This window comes from Gekko japonicus, unplaced genomic scaffold (genome assembly GCF_001447785.1).
Source record: "Gekko japonicus isolate JY-2015 unplaced genomic scaffold, Gekko_japonicus_V1.1 scaffold1770, whole genome shotgun sequence".
Lineage (NCBI taxonomy): Eukaryota > Metazoa > Chordata > Lepidosauria > Squamata > Gekkonidae > Gekko > Gekko japonicus.
This window is the reverse complement of record NW_015174892.1, coordinates 373,291-393,729: the sequence shown is the minus strand read 5'-3', so window position 1 is coordinate 393,729 and position 20,439 is coordinate 373,291. Positions and strand designations below refer to the sequence as shown.

The window sequence follows — 20,439 nt, the reverse complement described above, 5'->3', positions numbered from 1 at the left end:
AACGAGACAGTAGTGCTGGTGCCTTTCACCAGCTTCGTCCACTTACAGTGGTTTCCAATTAGCTTTTGGGTCCAGTTCGAAGTGCTGGTATTGACCTTTAAAGCCCTCTACAGCTTGGGGTCAACATATCTTAAAGTACCCCTATCACCTGACCACTACAGTTATCTTCAGGGGCCCTTCTTTGGGTGCCCTTGCTGTCTGAGGCCGGATGGCTGAAAAACTGAGAAAGGGCTTTCTCAGCCATGATACCGAAATTATGGAATTCCTCCTCAGAGAGATTGTAGCATTATGAAGTCAGACTTTTTACACTACTTATTATAAGTTGCCTTGTGGTGGTGATGAGCTAGATGAGAACCAATAAATTGAAGTTGACAGTAGTACTGACTATGGAATAAGGGTGTGTGCATGGGGCTCTGGTCACATGCATCCAAAGTTGATTATGGTAATGCTTTCTACATGAGATTGCCTTTGAAGACTGCTCAGAAACTTCTATTTAAAACATTTTTATGCCACCTTTCCACCCAGTTTATGGTGCCCAAGATGGCAAAGAATCAAAGACATCAAAACAAGCTATTGAAAGACACAGAATACAAACCACGATTAAGCAAAACACAGAAAGGAGAGTCAGTGAAGGAACGCCAAATGAAACTGGTATGCCTTTACCCACTTGTGGAAAGCAATGATAGCAGGAAACAGACAATTCTTTTCTTACCATGATGATGTCTCCTGGCTGGATAGTGATTTCATCATGGCTTCGGGATTCAAAAGGATACAGTGCTCGATAATATACTATTTTTACATCTTCCTGAGCAGAAATTGTTAGTGGAGCCTTTTCTATATTCATGAAAACAAAAATATTTAACAGGTTATATTGTATGTGAAAATCAGGTCTTTTGATTTGCATTGAAGTGTCTGATCAGTTCTTATACTATAATACTTCACATTTTTACCTCCCACTTTGAAGAAGAGAAAAGCAGAAGTACTCTACCATAATTAAAACAAGTTTATATATGCACATTAATTGTCTCCAATTATTTTGTACCTGCACTTGACCAAGGAGCTTGGATAGCCAGCTTTGCTGGATCTTTATGCTGATGAAAAAGCTTATTCAGTTTTTCTTGTACTTCCTGTTTGTTCTTGTCTTCGTGTTCCTTCTTCTTACTTAATTCTTCCCATTTTTGCTTTTCTTCTTCTTGAATTTTTCTTGGCCTCTGGTGTTCTTCTTCCTGCTGTATTCTATCAAGCCACTGTCTCTCCCGTTCTTGGATTCTTCTAATGAAAATACAGAATAATAAAATGGGTGTGACATAGAACTGTATTTCAGAATCTGAACATACCTCTTGTGACTATTTATTAGTATTATTAGCAGCACCTACTGAGAGCACTGTAATACAGATTCACCACTGATAGAAACTGACAAATAAGAGAAGCTTATTGTTAAGTTTCTCTGTTGAATGTGTAGGACAAGGCAGGAATGTTAATACTTCTTCCAGATAAAACAAAGTTTACACCAATTCCCTGGAGCAATATGTCCCTCCAAGTTTCAGAATGATCAAATAAAAGGCTTTAACTTTTTTAAAAAACAACCCACCATAGAACAATAAATCTGAAATCAGTGTATGCACCATTCTATTCTTCTACAAGCTACCAACAAAGGAAAGACAAAGAGAGAGCAATGCAGGCCTGCAGCTACAGTAGGGCATTGGGGGGTCTGCCCCCCCGACTTCCTGCCAATGCCCCCTGACTTCCATCCAGCCCCCAGGTCCCCCAGCTCTGTGGGCCACCCAGAGGACTCCCAACTTTCTGAGCCACCTGGAGGATTCCCCTCTGCCACCCCTTCTCCAAGTGTGGCTTGCTTCCCTGTGTAGGCAGGCAGAGTGTGAATGCTGCAAAAGTAAGTTTTGTTTTTTTAAAAAAAATATTTTGTGATGTCAGTGCCCCATGACCTATTTAGAGGCCCCACAAATTACAAAATCCTGGCCACGGGCATGGAGCAATGCAAACACAGTTTGACCCAGCACTACAGATTCTGATTAATGTACAAAAGTCTTAAGATTGCCAGGTCATCTCTCTGACAGTTCAGGATCTACCAAGATCCCAGGCTACCAAAAGAAACCTCTACTGAGCCAGTTTGGTGTAGTGGTTAAGAGCGCAGACTCAAATCTGGGAGAACTGGGCTTGAGTCCCCACTCGTCCACATGCAGCCAACTTGGTGACCTTGGGTCAGTCACAGTTCTCTGAAGAGCAGTCTCTCAGAGTTCTCTCAGCCCCACCCACCTCACAGGGTGTCTGTTGTGGGGAGAGAAAGGGAAGGAGATTGTAAACTGCTCTGAAATGCTGAGTGAAGGGCGGGATATAAATCCAATCTCCTTCTCCTCCTTCATTTCAGACTGCCCCCCCCCGCCCTTCATAATTTTTTCCCCCATCTGGAATTTCCTAGCACTTTTCTTTGAGCCTATCTATCCCATCCTCTTGAGAGAATGCACTTCAGAATTTGCCTAAGTCCTTTTTTCTGTATATACTGTTCCATTTGGAAATAAACAGACATTCCTTGAACATGCATTAGAACGTGTGATTTGGTAATTATCTGTTGGACAGCAGCTACACTGCTTTTAAATAAACATGGTTGCTACTGTATGTTCTGTCCACTGAATCTGTTGTAGTTTATGTCATGACATTTTGTAATTGTGATGAGTACATATTCAGTCACATCAGGCAGGGGGGTAGGGAGTTGGAAGCAATGATCTGTCTAAGCTCCACAGTGTTGTGAGCAGAAATTCTACCTTGTGAGCAAAAAAAGTAGGGCAGAAAGTAGTGAGCATTAAATTGTGAGTGAGTCTACAACTGACTATCATGTAAATGGAAGATTTCCTTCACTTACTGTGAAGCTTCCTTTCTTGGTGGTTCAGAAGTGGGACAGTCCTTACTTATGGGATAAGCTCCTCCTCTGGTAGCAGGGTCGGCTTCAAGCTTTGATCCAGGCAGGGAGGGGCTTATTTCCTAGAGGCATCTCAGTTGTCTCCAAGCCGGCCTCTCCCCACAAGGCAAACTATTAGAAGGAAGGACACTTCTCCAAACTGGAATAACTACTATAAATTACTAAAGTAAACAAATCAACTAACGTAATCACAGCAGAACCTTCCCTTTACATTTCAGTGACAAGAGGGGAAACATGTGTCCAACCTGCCAATCAGATGTATTTAACCTGGTAGTTGCATACCCTCCCTGTAAACCAGTGAAGCCACACCCACAAATTGGGCGAGCAGGACTGTCCCACTTCGGAACCACCGAGAAAGGAAGCTTCACAGTAAGTGAAGGAAATCTTCCATTCTCCAGTGGTTCAGATAGTGGGACAGTCCTTACTCACAGGATGTAAAAAAGCAGTGTGCCCCAAGGGAGGGTCGGTTTGCTTCCTCATTTACAGGGTGTGTTGGAACACTCTGCGGTCAAAGGCCGCCTCAGCTGATGCCAACTTATCCACTCTATAATGCCTAGTGAAGGAATGTACAGACCTCCAAGTGGCCACTCTATAGATCGTTTCCAGAGAAGGGAACGATTGGCAGACAACTGATGTTGCTGTTCCCCGTAAGGAATGTGCCACAGTCCCCTCGGGAGGTTCGACCCTTGGCCTTGTAAGCTAGGATAATGCAGCCCTTAACCCATCTGCTAAGATTGACAGTAGACACTTGTCCCCCCCAAAGAGGACTTTCTGAAAGACTCAAACAGCATTTCTGACTTTCTCCATTGCTTAGTTCTATCAATATAGAAACTAAGGGCCCTTCGAACGTCCAGGCAATGCCATTCCCTTTCTTTATCGCGCTTAGGGTTTGGGCAGAAAGTAGGCAACACCACCCCCTCTGCCCTATGGAAAAGGGAATTCACCTTAGACACAAAGGCCGGATCTGGACGAAGGACCACCCTGTCATTGTGAAACACACATAGTTCCCTATTGACTGACAATGCCCTCAGCTCCGTCACCCTACATGCCAAAGTTATCTCCATCAAAAATAATGTCTTAAAGGTTAGTTCCTTTAAGGGGCATGAAGCCATGGGCTCAAAGAGATGCTTACACAACGCCCTCAGGATGGTATTCAGATTCCAAGCGGTGAACCGGTGCACCTGATGTGGGTTTAATAGGGTAGTACCTCTCAAGAATCTTTTAACATGAGGGTGTTGAAGCAATGACTTTCCGTGGCTCCCCCCCCCCCAGTACTGCCAAAACCTGCCTCTTCAACGTGCTAGTACAAAGACCTTTGTCTAGGCCATCCTGCAGGAATCACAGGACAGTGCTGACTGAGGCTTTTAGGGGTTCTATCTCAGGCTCCATGCACCAGGAGTGCAACACCTGCCAAGTGGTGTTGTAAACCTTATTGTTGGATCCTTTCCTGAGTATTAGTGTTAGACCTTGAGTCACCAGATCCTCTTGTACGGGCAGGCGCCATGGTTCCGCTATCGAGAGCTTTTTTAGGTCCTGAAACCACACTCTTCGAGGCCAGAACAGTGCTACCACCCTTCTGTTGATGTATCTTTTGTATCACTCTGTGCATTATTTGCACTGGTGGGAACGCATAAAGGAGCCCTTGTAGCCAGTTGCAATTGAGTGCGTCGGTTCCCATAGCCTGATTGTCTCTTGTTCTGGAAAAGAACTCTGGAATTTGATGGTTTGATTCTGCTGCAAACAAGTCCAGGACTACTATTCCGAACCTGTTGCAAATTTGAGTGAAAATTATCTTGTTCAACATCCATTCTGACTGATCCAGACACCTCCTGCTCAGCCAGTCCAGCAGCACATTGTCTTTTCCTGCCACATATATCACTTTCAATGATAGTAGATGACTCTCTGCCCAGACAATTAATTCGCTCGCTTCCTTGTGTAGGGCACGAACTCTGGTCCCGCCCTGTTGGTTCACATATGCCTTTGCTGTCATGTTGTCCATCAAGTACATGCCGTCCCGATAGCAATTCTCTGAACCTCAATAAGCCCAGCTTTATCGTCCTGAGCTCTAGGAAGTTTATGCTCTTCAACACTTCATCCTGAGACCATTCTCCCTGTGTCATCTGTCCGTTCAAGTGAGCTCCCCACCCTGAAAGACTTGCATCTGTAGTCATCACTATTCTTGGAGGGTTTCATAGTGGAACTCCCTGTTGTAAGTGGAGTGGTACTAACCACCACCTCAATTGTTGATGTACTTCCTCTGGGAGTTGTAGCATCTTGCATCGCTTGTGTGCTATCTCCTCCTGGTAAGGAAGAAAAATCTCTGCAGTGGTCTGGCATGGAACCATGATCACTGTACAACTTCTTGACAGGACACCATCCTGCCCAAGAGCTTCACAAGAACCATCAACTCTGTCCTGGTTTTCCCCAGCACTTCTGCTAACAGGGACCGAATGTTCTGCTCTCTTTCCTGGGATAGAAACACTCTGTCTTTCATCGTGTCTATTTGTATACCCAAATGAACCAGTCTCTGAGTTGGATGAAGGTTGCTCTTCTCCCTGTTGATTACAAACCCATGATCCCTTAGGGTAAGGACCCTTAGGTTGGACACCTCCATGTTCTCCTGAAATGATGGTGCTTTGATTAGAATGTCGTCCAGCTAAGGAAACAATGCCACTCCCTGTAATCTGAGCTATGCCACTAATGTTACTAGCACCTTGGTGAATACTCTCAGTGAAGATTTTAAACCAAATGGGAGAGCCTGGTATTGGAAATGCTGTCCGCTGTAAGCAAATTGAAGGAATCTCCGATGAGCCTTGCAGATCGGGACGTGTAGATAGGCTTCTGACAGGTTGATAGACATCAAAAAATCCCCCTCCTGAATGGCCAATAGAAGTCCAAGCATCTTGTGGAGATTGGAGCAATAGAAAGGGTACCAACCTCCCAGCAAAAGCAAATAGTATACTCAGTATTCTTTATAGTTCCAAAGAAAAATGGGGATGTCAGGGTAATTCTAGATCCGAAGTGGCTAAACAAACGCATAAGGTCCGTAAAGTTCAGAATGGAAACTTCTTCCTCTGAGAGTTCCCCCTCCTCTGCCCCCAAGGAGGAGTCTGTGGAGCCAGACTCTTCTTCCCTGCCATCCAAGAAGGGACTATGTTCTCTGGGGGGGATTTATATTGCCTCTTTTGTTTACGTCTAGAATGGCATCTAGAGGTGCTTGATCACTCATCTTAGGATACAGCTCCTAGGATACAAAATGGCTGCCGCCCTTCTTTCCCGCCTAATCCATTGCCTCCCCATAACCCTTTACAGAGTTGGCCATTTACCGGTAGCCTTTGTATCTAGACCTTGCGTGGAGATCCCCCCCCCCCAAGTACTAGCCAGGGCCAATCTGCTTCAGAGTACTTTAGGCTGTCATTCTGGGCAGCTTTGTCACAAGAACCTTCTGCGCATTGGTGGGGAATGACTGCCCCGCAGATTGCTCAGCCTTATCTATGGGAAGGCCTTGGGTTCTCCAGGCCTCCCTAGCCTTGCTCCTTCCCCCTCCAGGAAAACCCTGGGTAGCCTTGGGGTCTGCCGATTGCAGGAAAGGAGAACTCACCATAGCTCAGACGAAGAAGGGTCAGGTTCCCGTCGACAGAGCTACTCAGCCAGTTCAGTTTCTCCACAGTCAGGGAGGTAGCCAGTTCATTGGCATCACCCCACCGCTGGCTGCAAACTCTACCACACCCCTTGGCCACTTAAAGGGGTAGGCTCCCGGCCCAAAGGTTGGAGGCCGGTGGGAGTCTGCCGCGAGCCCTTGGTCCTTCGCGGTACCTGGGGACCTCCTGGCGCCACTGGCTCTCTCCTTTCCACGCCGCCGAAATTGCATGGGCTAGTGCTGCGGCCCGACTTCTTCTTCCTTCCTTCCTTCTTCTCTGTTCGCTGCACTGACTAGCGCTGCAGTAGCATTTCCTACTCTGAAGCAGGGCCAGGAAGAACTGGAATGCCTCTAGGGGATAAGCCCCTCCCCGCCTGGATCAAAGCTTGAAGCCAACCCTGCTACCGGAGGAGGAGTTTATCCCATGTGTAAGGACTGTCCCACTATCTCAACCACTGGAGAATCAGCTTTTTAGATGATTACTTCCATAACCTTGTAAAAATCTCAGAATAAATTCTTTTAAATTATATTTCAACTATATTTTAAGAAGAATTTAAACATTATAAGAGAAAACAGAATCAAGTCAAATTTCACCCAATCCTTTTCTACAATATTGGTAGACCTGTCCTCCAGAGAACAGGTCTACCCACCCCAGTCCACTATATTGGTAGACCTGTCCTCTGGAGAGCAGGTCTACCCACCCCTTTCTACTATATTGGTAGACCTGGTCTTGGACTGTCACCCTGTGCTGAGCTTTAGAAAACATTCCAGCACTTTGGGGGAGGGAAGACTCTTGCAGTCTACTTTGGGTTTTTTAGTGAACTATGACAACCAGCATTACAGCTCAAGTATAACAGAGGAGGAACAATCACTGTCAGAACCCTGCCTAACCTAACAAACAGGAAGTTGCTTAAATGTTATCAACCTGCCCAAACTACTTATTTATTCAAATATTTATATCCCATTTTTCCCCGTGACTCAAGGCAGCTTACAAATCATACTGAAAAGCATAATAGGGGTGTGCAAAACAAGGCATTTTTCCCAGCTCCATTGTAGCTTATGGGGACTATTATAGTCAATAGGTCTCATAGGCTATAATGGAGAACCAATCCTGGGGTATCTGGGGCTCGTGGGAGATGTTTTTTGAGGTAGAGGCACCAAATTTGCAGCATAGCTGCTGGTGCCTCTCCTCAACCCCACCCCCAAGTTTCATAATTATTGGACCAAGTGGTCCAATTCTATGGGCCCCAGAAGGAGGTGCCCCATCCTCCATTGTTTCCAATGGAGGGAAAATGCCTTGTGGGTTGAAAGCAGTAATTCCTGCACTGCCTGTTTAAATTTTGTGCACCAGAGCTCCCTAGCACAGCTTAGAGGGAACTATGGTTGGGAGCCCTATCAGAACTATTTATTTTCCATAAGGTATTGCACCGAAAGTCCTCATTTCTCAATATGTTTTTTCACAGCAGTGAAAAATGGTTCTCCGGGATTTCTGCCCTGATCACATTTACCAAAAAAGAGTATCTTTAGCACCACCTAGCTACATGCAAGGCTTGGTCTAGGTAACATCAAGATGTTGCACTCATTGCGTCTTACAAACCAAACTCATGTGTTACAAGGTTGCTATATCCACTATTAACATACGAATAAAGAAATATAGGGACCTGGCCTATTGAGCCAACTCCAGTTTGTATACCAACTGCAGCCTTTCCTAGAAAAAACCAGCTCACTGTGATTGTCCTTGCTCCCATCACTGTTAAGGTTAGATTATTGTAATGTAGTCTGTGCCTCTGAAGATCTCTTGGAAACTTCAGCCAGTCCATTGTGTTTCAGAAAGGATTTTGACAGGGAAACTAATAGTTTATATCTGGGTGAATGCTTAAAGTTCTGTGTAGTCTGGGCCCAGTATTTCTGAAAGATTATCTACTGATATATGAATCTACTCATTCACTGAGATCTTCTTAAAAGGCCCTCCTCTGCATAATGCTGCCCAATGAAACATATTTGTGAAAATGGAATATAAATAAATAAATGCTCCTTGAAGAGCATCTACTTGGGCCCCATCATTTTCCAGCATTATAATGTAGCAGCCTGAGTTTCAGCAGTAGAAGAAGGAACTGGATTTGTACCCCGCCCTTCACTCAGTGTCAGAGCGGTTTACAATCTCCTTCCCTTCCTCTCCTCAAAACAGACACCCTGTGAGGTAGGTGGGGCTGAGAGAGCTCTGACAGAAACTGCTCTTAAGAGAACAGCTCTGAGAGAACTTGTGACTGACCCAAGGTCACCCAGCTGGCTTATATGGAAGAGTGGAGAATCAAACTTGGTTCTCCAGATTAGAGTCTGCTGTTCTTAACCACTATACCAAACTGGCTCCAAGACATCTGCCCCTCATAAAGACACTATCTAGGGATATAAACTGATAAACTATGCCCATGTAGGAATTAACACAGTATGTTTAGTAAACCAAAAAGTGGAGAAACATGCCCCTATGTTGAACTTCAGTCTTCTTTCAATATATAGGCAGTGGATCTTCTGCAAATTGTCAGAGATCCAGATGTTCAAATTTGTGCATTGTGGAAGGGCCACAGCGCAGTGGTAGAATATCTGCTTTGTATGCAGAGGGTCCCTGGTTCAATCCCTGGTTTCTCCTGTTAAAGGATCTGGTAGTAGGTGACGTGAAAGACCCTGGTGAGCAACCACTAGTCAAGACCAACCATCTGATTTTGTATACGTCAGCTTTATGGTTCATAGCAATTGTGAAATAAAGTTCCTATAAATTAACTTACCTCTGACTATCTTTTTGTTTTTCCAGTTCTGTCTTTTTCTCATGCTCCTTTTGTTTTAGCTTGTCAGCTTCTATGCTTTTTTGCTTCTGCAGCTGCTGCTTATTATGTATTTCCCTCAGCTCCTGCAATAAAGGAGTAGTCTATTACCAAATGCTTCACAAATATATTTTAAATGGCTCCATGTTTCTGAAGTGTGAGGAACCACCAGATTGTTCAACTTTACTGTGCTTTAGTCTATAAGAATAGTTGTATCAAACCTCTTCAAACTACCACAAGTCACTGTGGGTTCATCAGGTGCTGTGTGGGGAAAGATTTAAACTGGAACAGTGGTTCTTAACTTTTAACCCACTGCCACCACCAAGTATTCAATATCACACCACTGAATACTTCCGATTTATTTAAGTATTTATATGCCACCATCTTTCCTACCAATCACAGCAGATCACAAAAAGCCTGTCTCACAGAAAATTAAAAGAAGTACAAAGCTACAGAACTTTCCCTCAAAATAATACCATGGTATTAACTGCAGTCTGCAAAATGCCCACCTAAAAAGAATTTTGATCTAACATTTCTTATGAAAGACAGACCAGAAAGGGGGCTTCCTCATCTCCTTGGGGATAATGTTCTGTAATAGGGATGGGAACGAACCTAAAAAGGACAGTTCGGTTCTGCCGACAAACTGAACCCCAGACCTAAGTGACCCAAATATGCTTCACCCAAAATGAACAGGTCCAGCAAGTTTGGTTCCCACTTTCTCCACAGCCGGAAGAAAGGGGGTGGGGACTGCTCTGGAAGGGATTTCCCCTCCAACTTTCTCCCAGCCACAGCTTGGTGAGGCCAGGAGAAATGGGGGGACTGCCCGAGAAAGGACTTCCTTTCCCCCTTCTCCTAGCCATGGCTCACCATGGCCAGGAGAAAGGGATTGCTCGGGAAGGGGCTTCATTTAACCCTTTGGTTAAATGGCTGGCTAACTTTTGGGTTTTGCTTCCCGAACATCAGTTTCTGAGCTCTGAACTGGCCCAAGTTAGGCCGGAATTTTGTCTTGTGAGCTGGTTTTTGCCCATCCGTATTTTGTAACGTTGGAGCCACTACTGAAGAAAGGGAAGGCCTGTGCTCTGGCTGAATGGACTGCTCAATGGAAAGGAACAACCAGGATGCAGTCTTGGGAAGATACTTATTTATTTATGTTATTTATGATCCGCCTTTGAAACATGGACTCATGGAGGATCACACAGAGTGATTCAGTACTATCAACAAAATGGGATATTCAATAACTAATGCATTAGGATAACATTTTTTATGAGGGCCAGATTTCACATAAATGGGACTTTTTCGGACTGGGCCATGTGTGTCATAAAATGTAATGCCAGGTAGCAGAGATATAAATTTTATGAATGACATAGACAAACACAGTTAAAGATATTATAGTAGCTATGCCATTGGAGGATGTGTGTGTATAAAACTAATATTTCTCTGCAAAATGGAAGTTCTGTGAGTTTGTTGAACTCTATATTTTAACTGTGGTTGATCCCAAACCTCTCCCCCTTGAAAAAAAGAAACTACAAATATAAATGGTCTGAGCCTAGGATCCAGGGGAAAAACATGAAATGGCTGAGCACTTGCAAGCCCACCCAACCCACCTTGTCAGAGTCAGGTGCCTAGGACTTTAAAGTACTGCAGGGACAGATAAGGACTTCCCAGAAAATGCGCTCTAGCCTGCAAGCTAGCAAAGATGGGATTTGGTCTGGGAGACTGCACTGTATGTGTGTGTGTGGTTTTTTTAAAAAAAAAAAAAAAATTAAACAATATAACAATACAATAGGGGACCCGCAACAAACTGTTGCCATCCCATCCTATTGGCATTTCAGTGCAGTGGAAGAAATAGCCAAGCCCACACATCTCCAGGCAGAATACTGCAGACTCACACTCCTTTTTTTTGCCCCCTGGAGGGGATTTTTATTGCATTTTCTATAAACTACAACGAAAAAATAGGGAGGGAACATCTACATCTATGGAGAAAGGAAAGAAATCCAATACTAACTAAAACCCCAAGTATATGAGATCATTAGATCAGCTTATAAGTCCTAGACGGACATCACATCCATGTTGCACTTCTTTAAGTTCCCAGACTCTACCCTCCTCAGATACTACTTCCAAATCCACTGGCTCTTCCCCAACACTTAATGTTGTCATTTTCCCAGTTCGGCAAGACACTTTGTTGTCAAAAACCTGTGACAGACCCATCTCATCACATTACTAAGGATTGAGCCCTGACTACCAGGGATGCCAATCCCCAGTTGGGGGCAGGGGATCCCCTAGGTTGGAGCCCCTCCACCCACTTCAGGGCTATCAGAAAGTGGGGGGAATAGCCGCTGGGCACTCCATTATACCCTGTGGAGACCGGTCCCTATAGCGTAAACGCACGTGCTTTCTCTATTTGCAATTGTAGAAGTTAAAATTCATTCGAAGCTTGCTTTTTTTCGTACATTTGTACCTTTTTCTTAACTTTTTTAGAGTTGGCATCCATTTCCGTTACTTTCTCAGCTATTTGCTCCATCTTTTTTGTAGTTTCAGAGAGTTGGAGCTGCTAAGCTGCAAAGTTCTAATTTAAAGTTGTCAGCTGTTGATTGATGTTAGTCATCTGGTCCAGTAGAGGGCGCAAAGAGTCCACCAGATGCATAGAGAACTCAGTGGTCTCTTCCAGTCGTGGGCTCATGCTCCCCGGTGGTTTCACTTTTGCTTGTTTTTCTCTCTCCATTTTTTTTCACGCCATTTTAATGGATTGTTTACTTTTGTATAAACTCGCTAAAGTCTCTGAAATTCGCCCATATGCTAAGTTTCTTAAAACAGATTTCAATGCTTTAACTTCTGCTCCCTTCCCTTGTTAACTCACTTTTTAGGTCATGCCTATGGGAGGGGCCCCTCCCCCACTCGCTTTCCACTCGCTTTTGTCGCCGTTCCCAGGGAAGGGCTTTCTTTTTTAATTATCGGCATTTCGCTTTTACTCGACTCAATGTTTGTTGTTGGTCATAAGACCTCAGTTAAAGTCCATTTAAAATGCTCAATCTCCGACGTTTGTCCCGGTCAGCGGCTCTAGTTCCATTTGGATGCATAGCAGCAGGACTGCCGGGGTGGGAGAGCACCTCAATTCCCCAGCAGCGCGCTGGTGAAGAGGCCACCCTCCAAATGCCCCATGGCTAGGAGCCTTTCACAAAGTGACGAACAATTGCCCACCCTCCTAACCGCTAGCGCGCAGATCGCACCCCTGGGAGGTCCAGGAGGTGCGTCTGCCAGCGTGTCGCCATAAACCAGAAGCACAATCTCAGTATTACTGAGGTGTGAATCCAGGTGACCTGATCAGCCGTATCAAGGCCATCTTTTGGGCTACACTGAGTTGGAAGAAGGCCTTTTTTCAGTACCATTAATTTGCTTTTCCAGTAATAACGTTGCATCCAATATAACCCCAAGGCTCTTAAGTAAGTCAGCAAAGCCTCTGCCTTCAAGGCCTCTGCCTTCCCAACCAGCATTACCTCTTCTTTTCAAGGTTTAATTTCAATTTATTGATTTTTAGCCAGTTAACCACTGTGGCCAGGCAGTGATTCAGGACCTCAAGGTATATAGATATACCTATATAAGGGTATATAGGATATATAGAGCTGAGTAGCAGCAGCATATTGATGACAACCAACCCCAAAACTACAAATGATTCTCCTAATACACAGAGACTGAAAATCATGGGGGATAGAATTGCACCCTGTGGAGCTCCATAAAATAGGTTCCACAATAATGACAACTAGTGCCCTGAGGATAGCCCAGGCAAGCCTGATCTAATCAGATCTTGGAAGCTAAGCAGGGTTGACTCTGGCAAATACTTGGATGGGAGACCTCCTTGAAATACTAGAGGCAGGAGGCTGTGGCAGGCTTTATTCAGCCACCTCTCCAAATATCCTCCAGGCCCCCAGTAGTGGTCAGTCACCAGAGGTCACCATGACTTCCAGCTGCACACAGTCAGTCACTAGAAGTCGCCATGCTTCCAGGTGCACCCACATGCATGCACACACACACGAACACATACATACATCTACAAAATACCAAAAAAATTAATGACGACTAGTTTCCAATAGCAACCCTTTGCATCTGATTCATAAGGAATTATTTTACCCAGTTCCACACACAGCCCTGATCCCTACTTTGGTCTCCAGGTGCCTCAACAAGATAGCATGATCTACTGTATCAAAGGCTGCAGATAAATCCAGTGAGAGCAACAGAGAGGCCTGCGCTTTGTCAACACTCAGACAGATAAGAAGTGGCAAGCAGGCTCATGACAACATAAAAACAGCATTGTAGACAACTTTCTTATATATAACATAGGTATACCTGGACAAATAGACAGAGATCTTATGTAAACATTCAATGAGATGGTTATACGTGATGGCAACTTATTCTGTGCCATTTTGTAAAGGGCTTGTGGAAAGAATCTAAGCTCTGGGATTCCAACCTTATTGCTGGGTAAGCAGAAAACTGTTCTTCATTTGCTGTTGGAAGCAATTGCAAATAGGGAGAAGGCAACTGCCTAAAATCCTGAACGCTGCCCAAGCAGGGGTGCAGCATTTCCATGAACCTTCACTCCAAGTTTCTGTGAAACCTCTCTCAGCCATTTATTTATTTATTTATTGTTTCAACTTTTACCCTGCCCTCCCCGCCGAAGCAGGCTCAGGGCGGCTTACATAAAACCAATAAAACAAGATACATATCACAATAAAAATACATAAAACATGACATAAGACCGCTACTATATCAATGGCGGTACAGTATAATAAAGTTCATTCATTAACACGTTCAGCAGTGGATACCATTCTAGGTAGCTTCTAGCTCTAGGTTAGCACAGGGCTTAGCTGATAAAGTGCAGCTCCTATCGAAATGCCTGCCGGAAAAGCTCCTTTTCATGGCCCTGTGGAACTGTGATAGATCCTGCAGGGCCCTGATCTCGCCAGGGACCTCATTCCAGCAGGTTGGAGCTGCCAAAGAGAACGCCCTAGTCCTGGTCGATGTCAACCTGGCGTCCTTCGGACCAGGGAGGGCCAAGCGGTTTTGTGATCCTGATCTCAGTGCTCTCTGGGGAACATGCAGGGAAAGGCGGTCCCTCAGGTAGGCAGGTCCCTGACCATAAAGGGCTTTAAAGGTCAAAAACAGCACCTTGAAGCAAATCCGGTGTGCTATTGGCAGCCAGTGCAATGTCTTTAGCACAGGCTGGATGTGCTCCCACATAGGGAGACCCATCAACAGCCTGGCCGCCGCATTTCATGTAGACATTTTCATATGTATTTATTTTGCAAAATTTATATCCTGCCTTTCTATCCTTTCAGGCCACGTCCATTCCAACAACTGCCTCCAGGCACTGGTTTAGGGTTTCTACAGCATCCCTAGGATCAGATGCAAGCACGAGATAGAGCTGAGTGTCATCTGCATATGGGTGACAATCCAGGCCAAATATCAAGATGACCTCACCCAACAGTTCCATGTAGATGTTCAAGAGCATGGGGGACAAGATGGAGCCTTGTGGGACCCCCATAGGCCAAAGGTCAACGGAGTGAGCAGCACTAACTCCTGAAACCTTCCCTCCAGGTAGGAGCAGAACCACTGCAAAAAGGTACCTCCCGGATTCTAGTCTGGAAAGGCATTCCAGAGGATACCATGATCAATGGTATCAAAGGCCAAGGAGAAGTCCAGAAAAATCAACAGAGTTGCACTGCCTCTGCCTCCAGAGTAAATCACCAGGACAACCAAGGCTGTTTTAGTCCCATAACCAGGCCCAAAAGCAGACCGGAAATGATCCAAATAATCTGCTTAATCCAGGAAATCTTGAAGTTGTCCAGCCATCACTGTTTTATCACCTTGCTCAATGATGAAACCTTTAAAACTGGTCAATCGTTATTGAGATCTACTGCGCCCAGGGTAGAGCTAGAAGTGGATGTACCACTGCCTGTTTTAAGGCTGAGGAAACAAACCCCCCCCTCTCAAGGAGGCATTAACTATGGCTCAGATCCAGCCCACTCACCCCAACAGATTTAAATTCTTGTACTAAAAAAGAATTTGCAGATGCACTGTCAGGTTAAAAGCTGGTACATTTCTGTTGATGCTGATGTTAAATTTAGGAGCTCTACTCAAACGTTTATATAATTTATTCTGCTTCTTCTGAATTTGCAGAATTGTATTTGCTTGACTACGTAATCGGGACTCTTGACTTGCAGAAACGATAAACTAAAATTTGTCAATGATCTAATGTCTATTCAGTAGTCAAAAATATTACTTCCTCTACCTTATAGCCTTTTAGATTTGCTTGGACAATAGCAGTTGACATGGTTACCTTTAGCTGATTATTGAATATATCAATCTCTTGAAGTTTTGATCTGGTGTCTTTCTCTACTTCATCTAACTGGTCACGAAGCTGCTGGCGTGCTAATTCCTTCACTTCTAAGGCTCTTTTGACAGTGAGAAGTGAATCTCCTGTTATTGAAAAATAGATATTGTATTGTCAATCTGTCCTTCATTGGGGGCATAAATCTCAGAGTCATATTTAAAATAATGCCGTCAAGGGGCTGGAGCCTAAAAACTACAAAGTGAAATTCTGCTTGTGGAATTACGCAATCTGGCTTCTTCACTCCTCTATGGTCTTGTGCCACCCCCCTTCCTTCTGGAACAAAATCTGAGAGCATTGAGGAGGGACAACTGGCAGAGACCCTGCTGCCTAAGTGCCTTTTTCTCATGTTAAGGCACCACTGGATTCACGCCAAGGTGAACAATGAGCTGTAGCCCACCAGCTTCTTTGCTGCTGAAAAAAGGAGGAAGGGTTTACACGGACCACCAAAAAAAAGCTATGCTATGGAGCATGGGATTGGAATGTACGAAGCCCATATTAGATGTGGGCTTTATAAGAAAGGAGACTGGGTGAATGAAAAAGCTGGTTGAAGCCAGCCCAATGTTTTAAATATACTTACTGTGCAAACTATTCTGTTGAACCTGTTTTAAATGATCATTAAGTAACTGTTTTTCTGGAATTAGCCTTCCAAGCATTTGCTGAGATTCCTGAAAACAATAAAATAGGAATGATTGCTTATCTTCAGTTTTGCCTCAGCCACAAGTTTTAGACAACTTTCAATCATACACTTCATTAACACAATACTTAAACTACCTGTGAAAGTAAACAGTAAAACTTTATACCCCACCACGTAAAAGTATGAATAAACCAAATAGGGATGAAATGCTTTATAGATGTCCCGTCCCCTTGCTCATATAATGTCCAGATACTTCATACAGTTCCAAAAAACCTAGGCCTAAGGACCACCTATTTGTCTTTGTATATCAAGCTCTTATGAACAGATTACATCTCTAGAAGCATATTTTTCCCAGGATACATAATGCAGAATTTATTAAAGAGGTAATACATTCCCTCTTCACTAACATGTTGTGGGCAACAGTGCATACAATATACAAATACTACAGTAGCCAATGCATTGCTGTGTAATGGGGATGCATTTAAAAATTCACACCACAGGCACAGAATTTAAATCAGACCTGTTCCAAGCAAGAACAGTGGTAGATACCAGCAGCCTAGTTAAGTTAATCAATGCCCAGTGTGGCTAATGGCCCTGTCAGTCTGCCTCTATACCTGGCTCTTAGAATCTTGCTCCTCATCGCCCAGCTAACAAGACTTTCAGGATAGCAGAAGAGTTCATAGAGTTGGCAGAGTGGACCTCTCTCTGTCTTCCTCTTTCCCAAGAAGCTGACCATTTACTCCCAAACCCCTCTCTGAGGATCAGGAGAACCTTGCAACCAAAATGTGCCACAGGATGGGGGTGCTGCATGACAAGGAGGGGGAAGACAAATAAAGCTGCCTCCTCTATCGCCAGCTGATTCAAGGCATGAGTGAAAGAGAAAGAAAGGCAATTTTATCTGATGCTCCGTATTGCTTCAGAGCCCCATCCTGTGGTGCACTCCCCCCCCCAGGCTTTCCTGATCCTCAGAGACGAGTTTTAGGACAAACAGCAGGTTATTGGGGAAGACAAGCCTGAGCTTCGCTAATTCTAACATCAAATACTGACTACATTTACTGAAGCTACTCTGTTTTTGCCATCGCCATTTAAACTGTTTACTAGCACCTTATGTTGTGTTTTTAAGCTTTTACCTATATTGTTTTAGCTACAGCATTTTATGTAAGCCACCCCGAGCCTGCTTCAGCGGGGAGGGCGGGGTATAAATCAAATAAATAAAATATATTCTGCCAGCTTCTGAGAATTCTTCCACTGGACTCCACCCAATGTCAGTTCAATCTTTACAGTGAACTTTGCCCCACACTGCATAGACACTTTTTGAAGGCTAGCCTTTATACCCCCTGAACCTGTATTTCCTACTACAGGTAAGCAAGTCTAGGCAAAGTGTAACAACCCATACTTGTTAATTCCAGTTTCCCACAACAGGACAATTTTCAGTCCTATGTATTGCAGCGGAAGAGATGCAAGCAAAGACTTAAATCTAGCAATAGGATTTAAGAGAGCCTTAACTTGGCTAGCCTGAGACTTTAGCTTTTAAAACTATAGCAAACAGTCTAGCCAGATCTGGGAAGGGGGAAAGCAGCTCTTAAAAAATAAGTATCTCCTAACACCAAAATATATGTAGAAGGACAAGGTGAGCTATTGTTTTATAGCTTGGGGAAAAGTTATTCTCATTTTCTTTGTTCTTTTTTCCCCTAAATACAATTGTGGAATCTTTACTAATAAATTTTATGGAAATATTCAAGTTTTTCAAGTACTATGCAAGTTTTTAAAAATGTCACTCAAGATGAGTAAGATGTTGGCCATGCAGTGACTGTTTTTATTGTTATTTATTACAAATATTTCAATTCAACATTACTCTCAACATGAGATCCAAAGGGGTTTGTTTATAAAGCTTTTATGTCAATTAATAAATATGCAGAGTCTCAGAAATGAATGGAATAAGGAGTTAGATCGACTTAGTTTGTTAAAGCAACAGGATATGGCCTTAAAGTCTATACCTACTCTATGGATCTTAAGGTGAGACTTATTCAGCAAAAAATTATGTTTAGGATATACTAGACACCAAGGTGACTCTTTAGTAAAGGACTGAGTAAAGTGTCTAATTGATGGCATTGTAACTTACTGGACACACCCTTTAAACATATGCTTTGGGAGCATTAAGTCATTCAGTTTCTCTGGGAAGAAGTTATTACTCCTATCAATCTTGTATAGAATGTTCATTGATTTTTTGAGGATTTTTATGTACTTTTAAACTATCTGCCCATCTTTTGAAGGCTAACTGATGGTCAACAAAAATGGACCCTCCGTGTCCTTACTACAACACTGGGAAGATAAAAGCCCACCTCCAGTAAATCAATGGACTGAGGACCTTAGAACTCTATCAGCATTTGAACACATAGCATATAGAAGGCAATTCTGTATGGACCTATTTTTGGATATTTGGAAATGGGTTACAGAAACTTATGTGTAGCTCAGCCACCACTGTTGTTATATTTTTGTCTTATCTTTATTCCCCCCCCCCTTTTTAAATCTTATTTAATTGCTGGATTTTAAGTTCCCCCCCATGGTCCTGTCCCCCCCGTTTTATGAAAGAAAGAAATTTTAAAAATTGGGATCCAAGGGGGATTACAAAATTAAATCAATAAATTCCATTGTTATGTTAACATTTCTGATAATTACCAATTCATATTATTGTCCACTATGTGTCATTTTGCACTGTCAGTATCAGAATAGATTGAATGTAATAGCTGAATATTTTAAGACCACCACACACTTACTTGTAACTGCTGTTGCAAATGTGTAATTTCTGCTATTCTTAGCTCTCTAGATTTGTTTGTACTCTCAATCTCTTGTCTTTGGGTAGATAATCGACACCTGATATCCTGAAGTTTACCTTCCAGTTGATGCTTTTTATCATTCTGCAACAAGAAAAAAAATTATTGGTTTACTCAAGTTTTAATTAGAATACAATATGGCTATAAATATTCTTAGTCTGTCCTGTAAACCGAAAGAAAAGATGCCTATGGGAACTACTCTGTTTTATAAGGAATACATTTTGTGGCAATTTTGAATAATCAGTATAGTAAATGGAGCATCAAGTTTCCTGCAAGCAGTTTCACTTACTAGAGCTTCCAATTCGAATTCTAAAGTTTTTTTCTTGGCTTTCAGAACAACTATATCCTCTTGTTCTTTGTTCCTTTGATTCAGGAGTTCTTGCCGGCGATTGCGTTCCCACTCTAGTTGTCTTTGCCTCTCAAGTTCCCTTTTTGCAGCCTGCAGCAGAATGCATATGAAAGTAATTAACTGCTTTTTATAATGTGTCTCCCCTTATAAACCAGTCAAACACAAAACTAGTATTTTGGATGAACTGGATTTATGTTAACAGCATACGCTTACATACTCTAACAGATATACCCTCCCTCCTATACCTCTGTGGTTCAACAACTGTGAAAACATCTCTGTGCCTCTTCACTATGTGTACACAATAATGTGATTAATACACAATTTTCACTATGCTGTATCTAGCATATGCTAGAGAATGCAGATATAATGTCTAAATTTAAGGAGATCTCACATCCAAATTATCTATACCACCTCCTTGCTCAGATGTTATTACTACTCTAGAGCTGAAGGTATAACAGTAGAAAAGGTTTGCAAAATAAAGAAGGAACAGAGTACACTTTCCAGATACTCCCTGGCGAACAAAGATTTGGGCAATGTTAAAGCAGGCTGTTGTGCTTTACAACATTTTATCTAATACATCTATATATCTAATAGCCAAGTGGCCCCGTCTGTGCGGATCGCTAAATCCGCACTCCAGGGCCACCTGGGGGGCAGGGAAAGTTTTGTGCACTCTTGGGGCAGTCCCCAGGGGTGCACAAAAATCTAAAAACTAAAAAAAATATCGGGGGAATATTTAAATCCCCCCGAAAGTGTCAGAGTGTTACGTGCGCATGCGCACTGAACGCTCTGCGGAGGCTGCCGCCGCCATTTGGAAGGTGAGTGGCGAGCAGGGGGAGGCAG

At 43.3% G+C, this 20,439-nt stretch overlaps 1 protein-coding gene across 1 annotated transcript in view; it reads right to left on the bottom strand.

Moving 5' to 3' along the window:
- Positions 1–663: 663 nt before the first annotated feature.
- The window catches only part of ITSN1 (intersectin 1), a gene marked incomplete at its 3' end in the record, with an annotated part of 77,127 nt that continues 57,351 nt past the window's right edge, over positions 664–20,439 (bottom strand). Inside the window, exons 13-19 of the mRNA XM_015424935.1 lie at positions 19,540–19,689; positions 19,194–19,334; positions 16,360–16,447; positions 15,729–15,868; positions 9,362–9,483; positions 1,043–1,272; positions 664–834 (exon numbers count right to left, since the gene is read on the bottom strand). Coding sequence (XP_015280421.1) covers positions 664–834; positions 1,043–1,272; positions 9,362–9,483; positions 15,729–15,868; positions 16,360–16,447; positions 19,194–19,334; positions 19,540–19,689 — 1,042 coding nt within the window. The remainder of the gene's footprint in view (positions 835–1,042; positions 1,273–9,361; positions 9,484–15,728; positions 15,869–16,359; positions 16,448–19,193; positions 19,335–19,539; positions 19,690–20,439) is intronic.